This window comes from Oreochromis aureus, linkage group 5 (assembly GCF_013358895.1).
Source record: "Oreochromis aureus strain Israel breed Guangdong linkage group 5, ZZ_aureus, whole genome shotgun sequence".
In the NCBI taxonomy this organism is placed as follows: domain Eukaryota; kingdom Metazoa; phylum Chordata; class Actinopteri; order Cichliformes; family Cichlidae; genus Oreochromis; species Oreochromis aureus.
Window position 1 is genome coordinate 24035889 of NC_052946.1, and position 16768 is coordinate 24052656.

At 42.9% G+C, this 16768-nt stretch overlaps 1 protein-coding gene across 2 annotated transcripts; it reads left to right on the forward strand.

The window, feature by feature from the left end:
• The first annotated feature begins 1471 nt into the window (after window positions 1-1471).
• Window positions 1472-15801, forward strand: prdm2b (PR domain containing 2, with ZNF domain b). 2 transcript variants are annotated; one of them, XM_031757515.2, is made up of 8 exons: window positions 1472-1892; window positions 3612-3729; window positions 4604-4707; window positions 4991-5143; window positions 6902-7028; window positions 9161-9265; window positions 9385-13928; window positions 14063-15801. In XM_031757515.2, exons 2-8 carry the CDS (start codon window positions 3615-3617, stop codon window positions 14078-14080), a joined length of 5166 nt encoding a protein of 1721 aa, XP_031613375.1. In that variant the 5' UTR covers window positions 1472-1892; window positions 3612-3614; the 3' UTR covers window positions 14081-15801. The 2 variants fall into 2 exon arrangements, with proteins under 2 accessions (XP_031613375.1, XP_039468248.1); XM_039612314.1 differs by lacking the exons at window positions 1472-1892; window positions 3612-3729; window positions 4604-4707; window positions 4991-5143; window positions 6902-7028 and adding an exon at window positions 7039-7467.
• The last annotated feature ends 967 nt before the right edge of the window (window positions 15802-16768 follow it).

Sequence of the window (16768 nt, forward strand, 5' to 3'; positions counted from 1 at the left end):
GGCGTCCGTGGGGTAGTGGAGGTGAAGACATGAATCAGCACATCTGCCTAACGCATGGTGACCACGGGTGAAGAAGCAGGTGAGGTGAGGACCTGGGGGATTCACAGTGTGACTCCTCTTGTGTAACGGCATTTCTGAGATATTTTAAACTAGATGAAAGAAGTGGAAGAGGAAGTGCAGTTAAAATAGAAACTCTGGCTGAGTGTCCTGAGGTGAACTGAGTGATCAAGTAAAAGCATTGCAATTATGTGCACTAATAAGGGCATGAAGTCACACCTTAAGAGGCTGCCACACGGATGCTTTCATGATCATTAACAACAGGAACGGTGTTACCTTTTATTCCTGTTAAAATTAGACAGAGACCTCTGCACTGTGCAGAGAGAGGTGGTAAATTTTCCTACACATCTGATCACAAGTGTTACAACTCAGCCAGTACTTATAATTTAAAGTGCTTATCTGACCCCAGCCCAGTTCCATCTCCTACAGTCACAGTTCACAGATCTGCAGGCTTGTACAGGAGCTTCCACATGGACAACCAGTATGTGGTATCGCAGCAGCCTCTAGTGGCCACAGGCACTTCCTGTTAGTAGTGAGAAATGTCACGTCTACCCAGTTTGCTCGAAAGGAACCAGTACTCTTACTATATCTGTGAGGTTACACCACAGCCCAACAGGAACTCCAACAATTAAGCTGTGTTGCTTGCTTTAGCTGTTTACCCCCCACCCACTTTTTTGTGTATGTGTGTTGAAATAAAGGAATCAGGTTTGTGTGAACTGCTGTGGTGCTCAGAGTGATTAGAAACTTAAAATTCCTGGTTATTGTAGACAATTTATAAGTCTTTTTTTTCCATTATTAATTTAGCATTATGGTGATCTAGCGCTTTGATTGTGTTAAATGATCTAAAAAAAAAACGGTTGTCCTGTATTTTACTTAATCAGACTGACTGACTGAATCATGCAATATATAATTATACGTATATTCATACTGATGTTGATGAAACCAGCTATTGTAAGGCCTTGCTTCCTCAGTTAACATACATAATACATACACACACAATACATAATTTTCCTGAGGGATTAATGACGTATTCTGATTCTGATTAAGTACTTTTACTGAAAAGTTTTCACTCGGCTCTCATTTGAACTTGTTTCTACATTATTCTGTTAAAAAAATCTTAATAAGTTAACAAAATAAATTAACCAACACGTGCTTGTGCTTTTGGAAACACTAAATCCCATTTCACCCCCGATGTACCTCCCTCATTTTGAAATGATGTATATTATTTAAATTCTAAAATACTGCCCTATTAGATTTAGAATAACCGCAATAGAGATATGGCAACAAGGAAGCAACAGCTCCGTTACTTAAAATGAAAAATACATAAAAACAGAGGACGCATTGACACCCTTCTGCCTGCATTTCCACTGCTTTTTTTGAGTTCCTCTCTGCTATTCATGGATGCACAGATGGTACCAGCCTACAGGCCCATTATGCTCACAGATGAATCTAAGCAAGGTACTTAATTGGCATGGTTTCATGTTAGGCTGCAGTGTGGACAGGACTTGGACCACTGCTTGCAAGAGAGGCGAGCAAGGGAGCCTTGCTCTTGTCGTCCACAAAAAAGAAAGAAAGAAAGAAAGAAAGAAAGAAAGAAAGAAAGAAAGAAAACCAAAACACCCCCCTCCTTCCTCGCAGGCTGACTTGAGAATTATATTTGCCCCATCGCTGTGTGTGTGAGCACGGGTCTGAGAGGCTGCCTCTCCCAACTCCACTACACCGCGATTCGAGTCACTGAAAAGGCTTTCGACTCAAGCCTCCCTCCATCCGCCATTTTCAACAGATTGACAGCAGGTAGAGCACAAAAATCACAAGTTCCCGGTGAAATAAAGCAGGTAAGTGCGCGTATGAGTATCCTAAACCCAACAAACACCTTACGACAGGAAATATTGAGGGAGAAAAACCGCTCCAACCACCTTACTCCCGGCCAGCATCGGGAAGAATAAGGGGAGCAGACGGTTTGCCTACAAGGGTAACAATAAACTGCATCCTTCAGGCGCTTTAGTGTAAGGCTTCCAGTCTGTTTTGTTTGCTTGGATCAACTTTTTTTTCCTTTGACGATCTGAGAGAAAACGCTTTAAAATGCGCTTTACGCACACACCCCAATTAAAATCTCTTGCTGTTTGTTGCTTGAACTTCAGCTAGGGGGGATTTAAACATGTCTGATCACAACTCCAGGAACGCCGGTGGTAGTAAAAGAAAAAATATATAATCAATCTACACCGACTGGCCAATAAAAAGTTAAGCATTTTAGCCTTTATTTTAAAGGGGCATCAATAGCTCAAGCTCGAGTGCCTCAAGTGGAGACAGTGAGGTTTATTGTCTCAGCTATGCCATTTATCTGCCACTGAGATAATGCAACCTCATCATTATGTCATGTTACAGTCGTTAAGGTCAAAATATCTGCTAGTGAACCGCTCGGGTTTTATATCTCTTTATTGGATTGAGTGCAATAATGCGTATGCCTGGTCCACAGAGCCACACATGGGTCAGCTGCTTATTGTTGTCCCTAACAAATGGCTTTTCTGCCAGTTGGGATACAAAGCGAGAGACTTAAAGCTCAGTATGTGCCTGTTATGGAAATAGTTACAGGATTAATTTGCTGAGCTGAAAGTTAATTCCGTGATTAGTTAATAGACAGGAAAAAAAAACCCCTCTAAAACCAACAAAAGATTATTTGGGCTTTTTTTCTCTTTTATTTTTTATGAGTGTAATTTGAAAAGTTTCTGTTAACTTGCACAGCATACTGATACTAAAGGTGTTAAAGAGCGGCTGCCTGCAAGGCTCTAAGTGGAGTAAGATGATGCTTACTAAATGAATGGAAGTTCACCAGCTTGTGCTGGAGAAGAAACTTGGAGGGGTGGAAATAACAAATGGCACTGACAATTAAACCTGAGAGCTACATTATTAAACTGAAAAGGAATAATATTACACACATACAAGTACACAATCCCTGATTTTTTGTCCTTTTCATGGGTGTTTTTTTTTTTTTTTTTGCCTCAGTTGCACACTGACTGAGGTCTGTAGTAAATGATTGTTTCATATGCACAATATACTGCTGTATCGTGATACCGCTGAGAATTATTCTTTATAATTCCTGTAAATCAGCCTTACTGAATCTGAAGCATAAACCTTTTAGCTGCTTATGCATCTGGGGAATAAAAATGGCTGCATAATTATTCAGAGCCACAAGAGGCTTCTGTAACAGAAGCTGATGAGGAAATATCTCCAAAATGCTGTCTAGCTGTGGTCAGATTTGCATGCTGCAACTTCCATGTCAGAAAAAAGAACAGCTGTTTCTTTTCAAGAACAGGAAATGGATCACTATAGATAATACGACATTGTAAGTTTTGCTTTTATCTACTATCGGATCTCAGTTTTATGCACAGACGAGTAAAAACGCAGCATTTTACATGTTGGCGATTAATTCAGTTTGAGAGTGTACATTGAAGTGTGCCACAGTGTTTTAATCAATTTGAATATAACTGCAGATGTTTTAATGAGCCAGGTGCTTTTGACAATCAATGAGTGCTGCTTCATGTCACTTATTGCAGGTCATGGCTATTACTGGAGGTACAGTGGAGTCTTTGAATGAAATTCCAGCTCATGTGTGGAAAGGTTTGCCTGACTATCTGAATCTGGGGCCTTCTGCTGTAAATCAGAGCCGCATTGGTGAGTAGCCGGTCTCATTTCATAACTGTAACAACTTCTGTTAGGACTGGCAACATGTTGAGTTTCATTTGAGTCTCACGGCAACATAACCTTGAAATAGACTTCCAGCAACCAATGATTGTGGAGCAAAGCGAGACCAGGCTGGGCCAGAAAGTGAAACTTGAAAATGATAACTGAATCAGAGCTTAAACAAACATGAACCTTAGTGCGAGTCATCGGAGTCAAAGGCTTTGAGTGTTTTTTTTCTAACATGCCTCGTGCATGCTTACTCCTTCAAAGAGTCTGTTAGATGCATAAACATCTCGTGGTGCTAAACACCCGTGCTTTACAGCTAGACAGATACATTATAGGGACATGCAAACATGCATTAAATCAAGAAGTGTGGGTTGTATTGATCTGTATTTGAAATCAAAGTGAGCAAATGCAATAAAATAATAATGAAGAAACTGATCAAAGAGGGGAAAAAATCAAAGCAAGGACAAACCAGGATATGATACTGCTCACCTTGATCTCCTATCAGACACAAAATCCACCGGGTTGAAATATAGTTGCATAATTATTGGATCTCCTGCTGCTGCTAACTGATTTATTCTGTGCACAAAGTTAGAATTTAAACATCTAAATCAGTCCTAAAATGACCCCCCCCCCAAAAAAATGACTTCACTGAGGTTTATTACATAGCGTATCATGCCTATCCTTACGATTATCAACACAGACTCTTAAGGTTTACCAAAATATATCAGTCGTGGCTCTATTTTATAAGTGTGCTCACATATCCCCATGCATTATTAATAAATGCATTAATATATAACTCTCAGATGTGGCATGAGTAAGGTGTCTTTGCTTTTTATTTATTTATTTTTATTATTTTCAGGTGTTTGGGCAACACGAGTCATTCCTAAAGGCAAGAAGTTTGGTCCGTTTGTTGGAGAGAAGAAGAAAAGGTCCCAGGTGACCAGCAATGTTTACATGTGGGAGGTATGTTGCAGCCCTCCCCCGGCTCCTTTTCCCTAAAAATGCGCATAGCCACCTTTTTCTGTGATACTTGCTAATAACGAGCCCAGCTGCATTCTTTATCAAGCAGCAGCAGTTCAAAAGAGTTTAGGAAGTCCTCTGTGTGCCGTGAGCAAGTTAACATAAGCATTTGGAATTTTCTGAGGCACAAAATTAAAAAAACTCTTTACTGCATCTCTGTTTCTGATTTAGATTTATTTATTTATTTGTTTTTTTAAAACGTCACCTTCCCGCTTGTGTTCTGTAGGTTTATTTCCCAACACGGGGCTGGATGTGTATCGATGCCACAGACCCCATGAAGGGGAACTGGCTGCGATACGTTAACTGGGCCCGCTCCAGTGAAGAGCAGAATCTTTTCCCACTGGAAATCAACAGAGCCATTTACTACAAAGTATTAAGGGTAGGTTAAACACATTCTCGTGTCAGCGCGTTGTATGTGCGACTATGAATATATGATTGTACTGCTGATTAAGATCCTCAGGGTTGGATGGTTTTTGGTTAGATGAACTTGGATGAACTTGAGACACCCGGGAACATTGTTTTTGGCCCTCTTGCTCTCTGCAGAGTTGATGTAACCTGTCACTTAACAGCTGTTGTTAATCATCAACCACAAATATAGGCAAAGGCGTAATTGATTTGCCTCTCTTTGATTAATGATTTTCTGCTGGAGTGTAGCGGCTCACTATGGTGTCTCCCGAGCTGTCTGGATGTTTCTGTGAAGGATTAGAATTAACAGTAAAAAACACACCCAAAAACCCTAAACTTAAACTGGGCGTATTTATTTGTTACAGCAACATGAAAACAAATTCTATGTGAGAAAACAGCGAGGCAGTCTGTGGGGGGGCAAAATGGCTCCTGTAAAAATATTACAACATGTCAAGATCTGTGATTTCAGCTGTGACATATATATGTGTGTGAATACATCCACTATGGCAGTCTAATGTAGAATGCACTCACTGGACAGTTCATTAGGTACACCTCATTAGCTGCACATCCATGATGTGAATCTCCCATATCAACACATTTATTGTTCAGGTGCTCTACTGGATTGAGATCTGGTGACTGTGGAGGCTATTTAAGTACAGTGAACTCAATGTCATGTTTCAAAAAAAAACAAACAGTTTGAGATGATATGAGCTTTGTAATGAGGGTATCAACCACCAGCAACCGTGCCACCTTGAATCACCTTTCTTTCCCATTCTTATATTTGATATGAATCATGTCTACATGTCTAAATGCACTGAGTTGCTGCCATGCATTTGTTTGCATCACAAAAACAGTTAAAAAGGTGTACCTAATGAAGTGACCAGTGTCGGTATATGATTTGTTTTAATTCAGTTTTATTTATATAGCGCCAAATCACAACAACAGTTGGCTCAAGGCTCTTTGTATTGTAAGGTAAAGACCCTACAATGACTCAGAGAAATCTCAACAATCAGGCGACCCTCTGTAAAAATAGCACTTGGTAACAGTGGGAAGGAAAAACTCTCTTTTAACAGGAAGAAACCTCTGGCAGAACCAGACTCAGCCATCTACAGTGACCCATTGGGGTAGAGGGGAGGAAGATGGGACAAAAGCTGCACTGTGGAAGAGAGACAAAGATTAATAGTAACTAATGATTAAATGCAGACAGATGTATAAACACAGTGAAAAAGAAATACTCAGTGCAGCCCCCAGCAGCTTAAGGCTATTGGAGCATACCTAAGGGTTAAGGGGTCACCTGATCCAACCCCAACTATGGCCTTATTAAAAAGTACTACATCAGTGAGTTGTATTGGATTGTACAGGTGTACATTTACCATTTAAAGCAAGAGCATTAAATTGGTTATCAAACAAAGGGCTCAGATGACGGTAACACCTGTAATTATCCTCTAAGGTACCCCTTCGAACTATTACAAAAAAACCCGAATTTGAAAGTTTAGATGCAGTGTGATTTATAAAGCCTTTATAAACCTCATAAAGTGGTAATTAACTGCGTTAATTTTGAAATGACAAAGTTTATATGTTGCATGCTTGTTCCTATTGAGATTATTCTTAAAACACTGTCAAATACCCTAAGCCTTTAGACAGATTAGATGCACAGTAGCCCAAATATCCCCGTTGCCTCTCAGCAAGCCGGGCTGTGATTGGTAGGCGACCTCATCTCTCATTGTTGCAGCCTATCGGGCCGGGAGAGGAGCTGCTGGTGTGGTACACTGTGGAAGACAACCCTGAGATAACAGCTGCACTAGAGGAAGAAAGGGCCAGCAGTCTGAGCAGGAAAAATTCAGCCAGAGCGAGGCGAGGTGAGGCCTTTTACTTCATAACCATGATGACATTTGAGCGCTTTGTTTGTCCCTTGTGGCAGATACGCAAATTAGCCGGGGATTGTTTTGCTGTGGAGCCCAGCCGAAGTTGTAAGTGGCGAGCTAGCGAGCTACAAATGAAGGAAGGCTAGTGGAAGCTAACGTTAACGGTCGCGATGTGCGGGGCTTTTCTTTACTTTCGTATCCGACTTTACATTCGCCCATAGCGGCCGATTTGGCTCTAAACGCCGACCAAGTGGCTATACACGGGCCGTGAGATGACTTGTTTAGCTTTCAAGCGAGACTCCGAGCAACTTTTTTTTAGCAGCTTTTCCTCATCTGGGTCCTGACGTTGTCGAGGATGTGACCTTCCTTGAGTTCCTAAAGCGTGAAAGCCATCCATCGGCGAGCCTCTCGTCTTGATGATGGCCTATAGCAGGTTAGCTAACTAGCCAGCTTCCTTATCCAAGCAGAGGCTGATCGAGGGGCCCATCTAAGTATTGGGTAACAGGCTGAAATATCACGGTTGTATTTTTGCATGTAGTGTTTGAAATCGGGCGATACATCGCTGGGGTCCAGAATAACCAGTTCATCGAGTTGTCATACTTGGTGTTCTGTGCTAGCAGTAAGCTAAAGGGCTAGGTGTGATCGCACGGACATCTCGGTGTGCAGGAAAAGAAGGGAAACTGTGTGTGTGTGGAGGGTAATTTTATTATTAAAAACTTATCGCTGGCGGTGAATACACAGGCATCCACTATGTAAAAGGTCGAGGCAGTGTTATATTCCGGGTTGGCAAACAAACTTTCCGTGACACAACATCAAAACAAAACCAAAGAGTAGCAGCACACAAAAGTGCTTCTGTGCCTTCTCCCCCTTCTCTCCTCACTTATTTTGAAATAAATAACGTATAAAAACGTGAAAGTAAGCAGTAGTACCATCAGCGCAGGTGATAAGTTCCAAGAAACGGTAACCTTGGCTCTTGTGTTGTGTGCCACATTTCCATTTACCAGCATGAACTTTGAACATGTTATTTCCATAAAAGACAGCGAGCTCTCACCTTCTCATGAGATGTCGTCAATACATGACTACAAAAAAGAAGGCAAAATTATTAAAAATATGCAGTGTGCGATGTCAAAAATTGGTCAGTGTGGACTGTTTTGCTTTAGAGTCTGCTGTAAATGTATAATATTCCAAGAGTACAGTGCAGTATAATGGAGTACATCTGCCCACATTTCATATATAGTCTTATAAATGACTTGACTTGCTGTTAACATGTAATTAATAGCTACATTCAGCGGGCAGAAACACAAATCCTTCATTATAACATCAGAAAAAAATAATCTGAGGATTGTGAGCTATACAACTCTACAGGCAGTATGTTGTGCCCCCTAATGCCACTGTACTGCAAAGTGAACCTCAGTAAATTAACCATCCAGCCTTTGGATCAGCAATGATCCATATTCCCTAACCTGTGTATGGTGTAGTTGTAGAGTGACTGCTGGATTTAAAAAAAAAAAAAAAAAAAAAAAAAAAGTTTACACAACGATAAATTGTACAAAAGTGGGCAGTGGTGCAGCTGCTGTGGATTTGGCAGAATGGCTTTGGCCCTCAGATGACTGACGTGCAGCATGTGTTTCTTTGCTATGAACTGGGCTTTGAAGGCCAGGTCAGATGACCCTTTGACTCCTTTCAGTGACAAGGAGGTGCAGGGGAGACTCCTGAGTCAAACTAGACAGGCATTCAAAATATGTCCTGTTGGGCTTAGTGTGAGCCTTAATCATTAGGTAATTGTCACATTTAAATGACTGATCCATATGACCTCATAATTGAAATACAATTTAAGTGTGCTTAAGTGTAATCTGCATGCTTATCATTGCTGTAAATTGTAGTGTGTACAAACTGAAAGATTTGCTGTACAGAACTGAGCAATCGCTGAGGAAATATTTGAGCTGACTTTGGTGTAGAACTTAAAGTCAGTTAAAGTAATCTGGCAGCAATAAAAAAAAAAAAAATATCAAGAGGAAAGGATATTACAGGATACTAAGATAACTTTTCTTGACTAAAGTTTGTGATCAGTGATCGAGCTTTATACAAAGTGATGTGTGTGTGTGTGTGTGTGTTTGTACTTGCAGCAAGAAGAAAGCTGCTGGAGAAAGCCAGACAGGCTGGTTTGGGTGGATTCAAGAAAACGAGTGGAACCAAACCTACTGTCAAGGAGATGTGGGATGGGGAAGGAGGTAAGTTTGCTTATTGTGAAGTAGTCGATTTAAACAATTTTATTTTATTTACTTTTTTAACTGCTACCTGTGTGTTGCGATTACTTAAAACATTTGATTAATTTTGATATGTTTTGCAGGAGTGAAGGGGACGGAGAAGGATGGGACGCCGTTATCCGTGCAGGAAATCAAGACAGCGCATTCACTGGGAAGCACTGACCATAAAGATGTACAGGACATGTCAACAGCATTAACAGACAGAGGAGACTTGGAGGAGGCAGAGGAGGATGAAGAGGACGATGAAGTAGAAGAAGAAGGAGAGGAGGAAGAGGAGGAGGATGGTGATGATGTGGAAGACTCAGAAGCTGCTCTGCATTTAACTGTCACTGATTCCATGTTAAACAAACTAGCCTGCCCCGAAGAAAGCCACGGGGATGCACAGGTAAAGTCGGAGTCTTCCTCCCTAGCAGGGCGAGAGCCAGAGGTTGATCCTGATCTTGACCCTGATGGTGACCTTGAGGGTGATCCACAAGGAGAGCCCTATCCCTGTCAGCACTGTGAACGCCACTTCGCCACCAGACAGGGCCTGGAGCGTCACACACACATTCATGCCATGAGCAACCAGCAAGCACAACTTTTCAAGTGCCGCTACTGCAATAAATCCTTTGGCTCACAGGTGGGACGGCGGCGGCACGAGAGACGGCATGAGAGCGGCTCTAAGAAAAGGCCCGGCTATCTGGCTGGACCTGCCAGTCCTGTGGTGCAGACGGATTCAAGCCCTGACTGCACCAGCCCAACTACTCACTATATAACCACAGGATCCCAGTTTACAGGAGGACAGCTGCACAACTCTGATATGCAGAGAAAGGAGTTGGGGCCTCAAGTTGACCGTCCCTTTATGTTGGATGAAAACGGGGAGTCAAAAGAACTCCACCCCTGCAAGTACTGCAATAAAGCCTTTGGCACACACACTAACATGCGCAGACACCAACGCAGAATACACGAACGACACTTGTTACCAAAGGGAGTTCGCAGGAAAGCTATGCTGCAGCAAGAGGCAGCGCGGCAGCCTGACGGGTCCCCCAGCATGAGCCCTCCGACCGTCTACGTTCCCAGTGCAGACACGGAAGACGAGGCAGACAGGGATGATTACGCGGTTGACATATCCAAAAACATCTCTGAGAATTTGAGCTTCTACATTGATGGCAAGATTGTGTCCACGAGCGCAGTGAGTACTTGCGAAGTGATAGAAGTGGACTCGAGATCTGCAGCTCTGTTTGGTCTGGACACCGTCATCCTCAACCCAACTCAGATCAGTCAATCGCTGAAAGTGGAGACTAGAACAACTAACACAAAGCAAACCTCCAACACTGGGCAGCCCGCAGCTAAAAGGAGAACATCTACACCCCCGCTTATTCCCAACCTTAAAGTGGAGACGGAAACTTCAGCGTCATCTTCATCATCGTCTTCCACATCTTCCTCATCCAACTTGTTAGTGGGAGGTCTGTATCAACAGGCCACTGATTCATCGGCTTTTCAGCGAGAGAAAAATGTTTACCTCTCGCCGAAGCTCAAACAACTTCTTCAGGCGCAAGACATTCAGAAATCAACCGTAACTCTGATAACAGACAGCCATAAGCTAGCCTCGCAGCTGTCCGTCATGCCGCTGCAAGGGTCTTCAGGGAAGTTTAAAAGAAGAACGGCTTCTCCTCCGTCGTCGTCTCCGCAGCTCAGCCCTGCAAGTAAAAAGGAGAGCGGTAAAGTTGAAGTGGCAAGCTCATATGCTCTTAAGGTACCGAAGCTGGAAAGCCAGACCGCATCGCCTTCTGAGAGCCTGATGGACAAAGATGACAGGGAAACCCTGAGCCCTTCTGGAAATGCCACCCATAACCAACCTTCCTCTAGTAGCGGAGGAAATTCCTGTAATCAGCAGCCCTTGGATTTGTCAAGCTCTGTCAGCAAGAAGAGTGAGAATTTGAACAAGGTGCTCGGGGACTCGGCTCTTGATTTAAGCTTCCATCGGAAGACCACAGGCGAGCCCGAATCAAAGGGGAATGCAACACCACAGCCACTAACCAAAAAGAGAAAGCCTAACACCAGCATGCTTGCAAAGGTGCTAATGAACGAGTATGCTGGTCTAAATTTGCCGGGAGATGAGGGTCCCTCGACTCTGGCGAACCTAAGTTCTTTCCCTTCTCACTCTCCTAATGTTGCATCCGATTCAGCCAACCCCTCTCCGCCATCTTTGACCCCCATGACCATGACTCCCTCTTCACCCGGGACTTCTAGCGTCACATCCCCGACGCCACCCCCGCCTGTACTACCCACCATACCGTCTCCACCAGCCATGCCTAGTTCTCCTCTCTCTCAGCCTTCGGACTCATCCTTGCTGAGGCCTCTGCCTGTGCTCTCGCCAAAAATGTCTCCGAGATCAGTTGAAGAGAAATCCCACTTGGAGGAGGAGAGCTTCTTAGCTGAGGAAAACAAAGATGAGGAGGAGAATCACATCTCTGAGCTGCTGGATTCCCCAGACACTTCACTTAAAGGTCCCTCAAATGACTCAAGTACACCGAGCCCTCCGGAGCCAGAATCAGTCGATATGCCCACTACAGAGGATGATGTATCGCAGACTGAAACTTCCAACAGTCTGCCTAATGGTAATCAGAACCATGACACTGTCTCTGAAACTGAGAAACCTGACTTTGCTGCTATCTCATCCCAACCAGAATCCTCATCCTCTTCAAAATCTCCTTCTGAGTCACGTGATTCATCCTCATCACAAGCTTCACAGTCTCCCCATCCGATTACAATAAAAGAAGAACCTGAGCACTGTATAGATGAGTTATTGGGTACTAGTCATGCCTCTCCGTGTGGCGTTGACTCTTCTCCTCAGCCTGCTGCTGCTCTCCCTGCTGCCCCTGAACCGACTGATAAAACTGCTGAGCCCGAGGAAATTGACATGACGTACTGCAAGACTTTTGTGTGTAATGTGTGTGAAGAGCCGTTTGGCTCCATCAAAGAGCTCAGCGGACATATCGTAGAGCACGCTGCAGACTGGCCGTTCAAGTGCGAGTTTTGCGTCCAGCTGTTTGGTGACGCTCCAGCCCTGCTTGCTCATCGAACGACACTACACGGAGTGGGCCAGATCTTTGTGTGCTCCATTTGTTCCAAAGAGTTTGCCTTTCTCTGTAACCTCCAGCAGCATCAGAAGGATCTGCATCCAAATGAAGCATGCTCACATACTACTGTAGAGAGTGGGAAACTTAGGCCACAGAATTATACCGATCCTTCCAGAGCCAAAGAGGAAAGCAGTCCCTCAACACCAGCGCCTGAGATGGCTGATGAAAATGCGCCACCCAGCGACTCTCATTTACTAAAAGAAGAGCCAGATGTTAATGGAAATCATGCAGAGGAGGGGGCAGAGGACCCCAATGAGGAGCTGTACACTACAATAAAGATCATGGCATCAGAAGGAGGGAAGCCTAAAGGTCCTGATGTCCGCCTTGGCATTAATCAGCACTACCCCAGTTATAAACCACCCCCATTTCCTTATCATAGCCGTTCCCATGCTGGCTCTGTGGCCTCGGCTACAAACTTCACCACCCACAACATACCACAGACTTTTAGCACTGCCATTCGCTGCACCAAGTGTGGCAACAGCTTTGATAACATGCCTGAACTGCACCAACACATACTGGTCTGTGCCAGCGCCAGTGATAAAAAGCGTTACACTCCCAAGAAAAACCCCATCCCTCTCAAGCAAATAGTGAAGAGTCCAAACGGAGTGGCGTCCCCGACAGCAGCCGCTGCAGGCCAGAGTGCGTTCCGTAGAATGGGTCAGCCAAAGAGACTTAACTTTAATCAAGACCCTGGCAAAACAAAAATGAGTGCCCTGAGCAAGAAGAAAAACCAGCTGGTGCAGAAGGCAATTTCACAGAAAAATAAAACTGCCACGAATGCAAAGAAGGCTGCCATCAAAGTGGAAGAAGAGCACACCTCTAATGTCTGCCCCCACTGCAGTCGTGTGTTTACTTATACCGCGAGTCTGACTAAGCACATGGCGGTCAGCTGCCCCATGAAGCCTGTTGTTGTTAAAAAGGGCAAAAGAGGTCTGGCGGAGGTGAAAAAAGAGCCAGGGTCTGTGGCAGATAAAAACACGAGTCTGAGGAAAAAAGCATCTGACGGTGAAGCACATGCAGAGACTGAATCTAAACCTTTGGGGAAGACCAGGGCTCGTAGCTCCGGTGGTGCAGACCCTGAACGTCTCCAGGCAAGAAAAGGGAAAACCCCTGCCGCGGTGGGCCGACCAAAGAGGCCCGCCTCCTTCCCAGCTCCGGTTCCTGCAAGCAAAAGAACTAAAAAGGGCCAAATTCAGTATTTACCTCCCACCCCTACAGCCGTGGACACTCCTAGCGAGGCTTCACAACGGCCAGCCATGAGAATGCAGCGTATGGGCAAAGAGGCAGCACCCAAGAGATTAACGGAGGCCAAGTCATCATCATCATCACCGCCATCAACAATGCAGCAGCAGCAACAACAAGTGAAGAAGGAGGAGCGGTTCTCTCTTCGAACACGGGAGAGAGTGGGTGGTCCCGTCACCAGGAGCTTACAGATGGCCAGCACAGCTCCTGCTGCTGAGGTGAAGACTGACGAACCACCAGTTCAAGAGCCAAAAGACACTCAGGTGAGTTAGCTGTTGGCTTACTGCAGTTACACTGATGTCACACTGATTATCACACTGATGTCATGTTTTTGAAGCAATTCAAATAACTGACCAATCATTGCCCTGTTTCTGTTTGTTTGCCCCCCCCCCCGAAGGAGGTGGCGACGAAGTGAGCCATGTGACATTATTGAGCTCCGTCTGTTCACCTATCAGGCAGCACTCTGGAGTCATTGTGTAACCGAGGACGCCCTTTGTGACGTTTTGCTCAGTTGTTGTTGTTTTTTTTTTTTCCTACTCGAAACATGTCAAGTCTGCTTATCTCAACTGCCTTTGCTGGATTTAAGGAGGGAACTCTTTATCTTCCATCCATCTTATGAACTGAACTGAGCCTCGATTTCTAGCCAGCCTTGCAAAAACAACAACAAAAAAAACCACAAAAAAAGGAAATTGTAAATGACAGTGAGTTAATATATTCAATGTGTGTCCTTACTTGACCCAAAACAGTAAGATTAGGGCTCCGTTATTTTTGGAAAGCTGACATATTGCAAATGGCAATCATGTATCAGTTAGTGTTAGGGAAACTTGTTTATTATTATTATTTTTTCCCCCCTTTTAGCTCTTTTTTTTTTTGTTTTTATTTGTTTTATTTGAATGTCCCCAGAGTCTCTTAATGCATGAGCTGTATAGAGTTAAAAACTAGATTAAACCCGTGCCTCTCCTTGTGGGCACCTACTTCAGTTTATACATGATTTGCAAAGTATGTACGTTCGAATTTCCTTTTTTTTGTAGTCTTTATATTGTAGAGTATATCTTATTTGTTTGGGAAACAAAAATGAAAAAGGGCAGTACAGTTTACTGCAACAATTGGTCCTCAGGAACACTGTATATGCGTGTGGTAAGTATGTATATGGTTACGGTTGGATGACAGCTCTTCCTTAGGTTTAAATCTCATGTCAAGTGTCATGTTTTTTTTCTTTTTTACTTGCTTTCTCTTTTGTTCATCTGGTGTTAGCAGGTGATTCCTGTTGTAAAAATGCGATGGGACTGATGTCGGAGTCTCCTCTTTAAAAAAATAAATAAATAATCAAAATAATTTTGATATCACACATTAAGCCCAGTGTTCTTACAGCACTTTAAAACAAACTGCCAAAATTTCAAGCTGGATCGGAAAGCCTATTTATAAGAAATGCGCGCGTAATGGAATGTATTCAGGTCTGCTGCACTTCTCAGATGCTGATAATTTGCCCCAAAGGGCAGAAAATTATTCTTCCAATCTCAGATATTTACTTTTTTTTTTTTTTTTTTTTTTTTTTTTTTTTTTAAGCTTTTCTGCAAAGACATCTGCAAACTATTTGTTATCATTAAGAAGTTTGATACAGGAAAATGACCCATGAACCAAGTTTTTGTTTTTTTCCCCTAAATGCCAAAATGCATGATACACTTGTTATTTTTGTAAGTGGACGTATACAAAGTCGCTTCATGTGTTCTTTCTCATGCGAAAGCCACAGAAGTGCAGCTGAAGTTTTTTTTTTTTTTTTTTTTGAGGACTGTGCCATTTCTGTTTCAGTGAATTCATGTGTACTTCATGAAAACCTCATCAAGGCCCTGCAAGTGAAAACGTTCGTTTCTGCAGTGTTCGACCCACCTTTCCCACTCGCATCCAGTTATCTGACGGCAAACACGCAGGCAGTGCTTAAACGCTCGTAGCATGTTCTGGGAAAGTAAATTGAACAATATGATTAAAAGCTAATTTATATTTCCATGAGAAATCTTCATGTTTTGCCTTTCAGTCTCATGAATTATGTATTTAAGGATGAACAAAGACAAAAATCCCAAATGACCTCATGTAAAACGTTGCTGTAATTGACATAATTAAAATACGTTTTTCAATTTGTGTAAAGCTTTATTTGTTCTTTTGCTTGTGGGACTCTCAGTTATACGCAGATTTTTGAGATTTGGCTATAGAGAGGACTGGGAATTTTTTTTTAAATTGGCAGCACTGGGCTTGATTTAAAATATGTACTTGTGCATTATCATGGTATCGTACTGATGTAAAAAATCAATTTGTGAATGTAGACAGAAAAGATTTGATTAACTGAACTCATAAGCAGGTCTAACTCCTTTTATATACTGAGACCTTTTTCTTTCTTTTTTTCAAACATAATAGATGTCCCTGCCATTGGAGCTGTCATAAAGTCTTTCACATTACATTTACTGATTACCTTCTCCACTTAGAGTTTGGCAGGGACTTCACCCAATTATGAAAAATGAATTTTAGTTTTCATTCTATTTGACTTTGATAGAAGGTAAGATCTTGCATAAATCATGCGAAGTTGCCGCCTTTGCTACACGGGTTGGCATACTACGACCGGGACTGGGGACCCGGGGACCCCGTCAGCTGGTTCCTGCAAGATTTGTATCTATTTTGGGAGCAGTTTGCTAGTCAGGTGGCTGATATGTGAGTCGTGCATTACCTTAAACTCTTGCCTCTGTGGTGTGGGCCAGCATAGAAATGGGAAGCAAATTGTGTAACAGTTATATGATTCAAAGCCCTATTGGACACAGTGCACGTTAGATATGGCTGTTTTGTTTATGGACTTTGAAAATAATTAGACTAGAACTTAATCTTATAAAATATAAAGTGTTGTGTAATTTAAGTCAGGTTTGACTGTCCTCCCTCCAGGTGTGCATTTATATATTCTGAATGGTCACTGATAAATAACAGTTATAAATCCTTGCAGGGCTCATGCACAGGCAGCGAAACAAAACTACTGTGCACATGAACTATGATGAATAATTCAGTGTTGTGCATATTTGTGATATTTCTGTCACTTGCACACTGCTGCTTCTTATTTACGAAT

Excerpts from the sequence above, each read along its gene's own strand:
- prdm2b (XM_031757515.2), top strand. The coding sequence starts at position 3,615 with ATGGCTATTACTGGAGGTACAGTGGAGTCTTTGAATGAAATTCCAGCT. Across the intron at positions 3,730-4,603 it reads TGTAAATCAGAGCCGCATTG|GTGTTTGGGCAACACGAGTC; the intron begins GTGAGTAGCCGG and ends TATTATTTTCAG. Across the intron at positions 7,029-9,160 it reads TTCAGCCAGAGCGAGGCGAG|CAAGAAGAAAGCTGCTGGAG; the intron begins GTGAGGCCTTTT and ends TTGTACTTGCAG.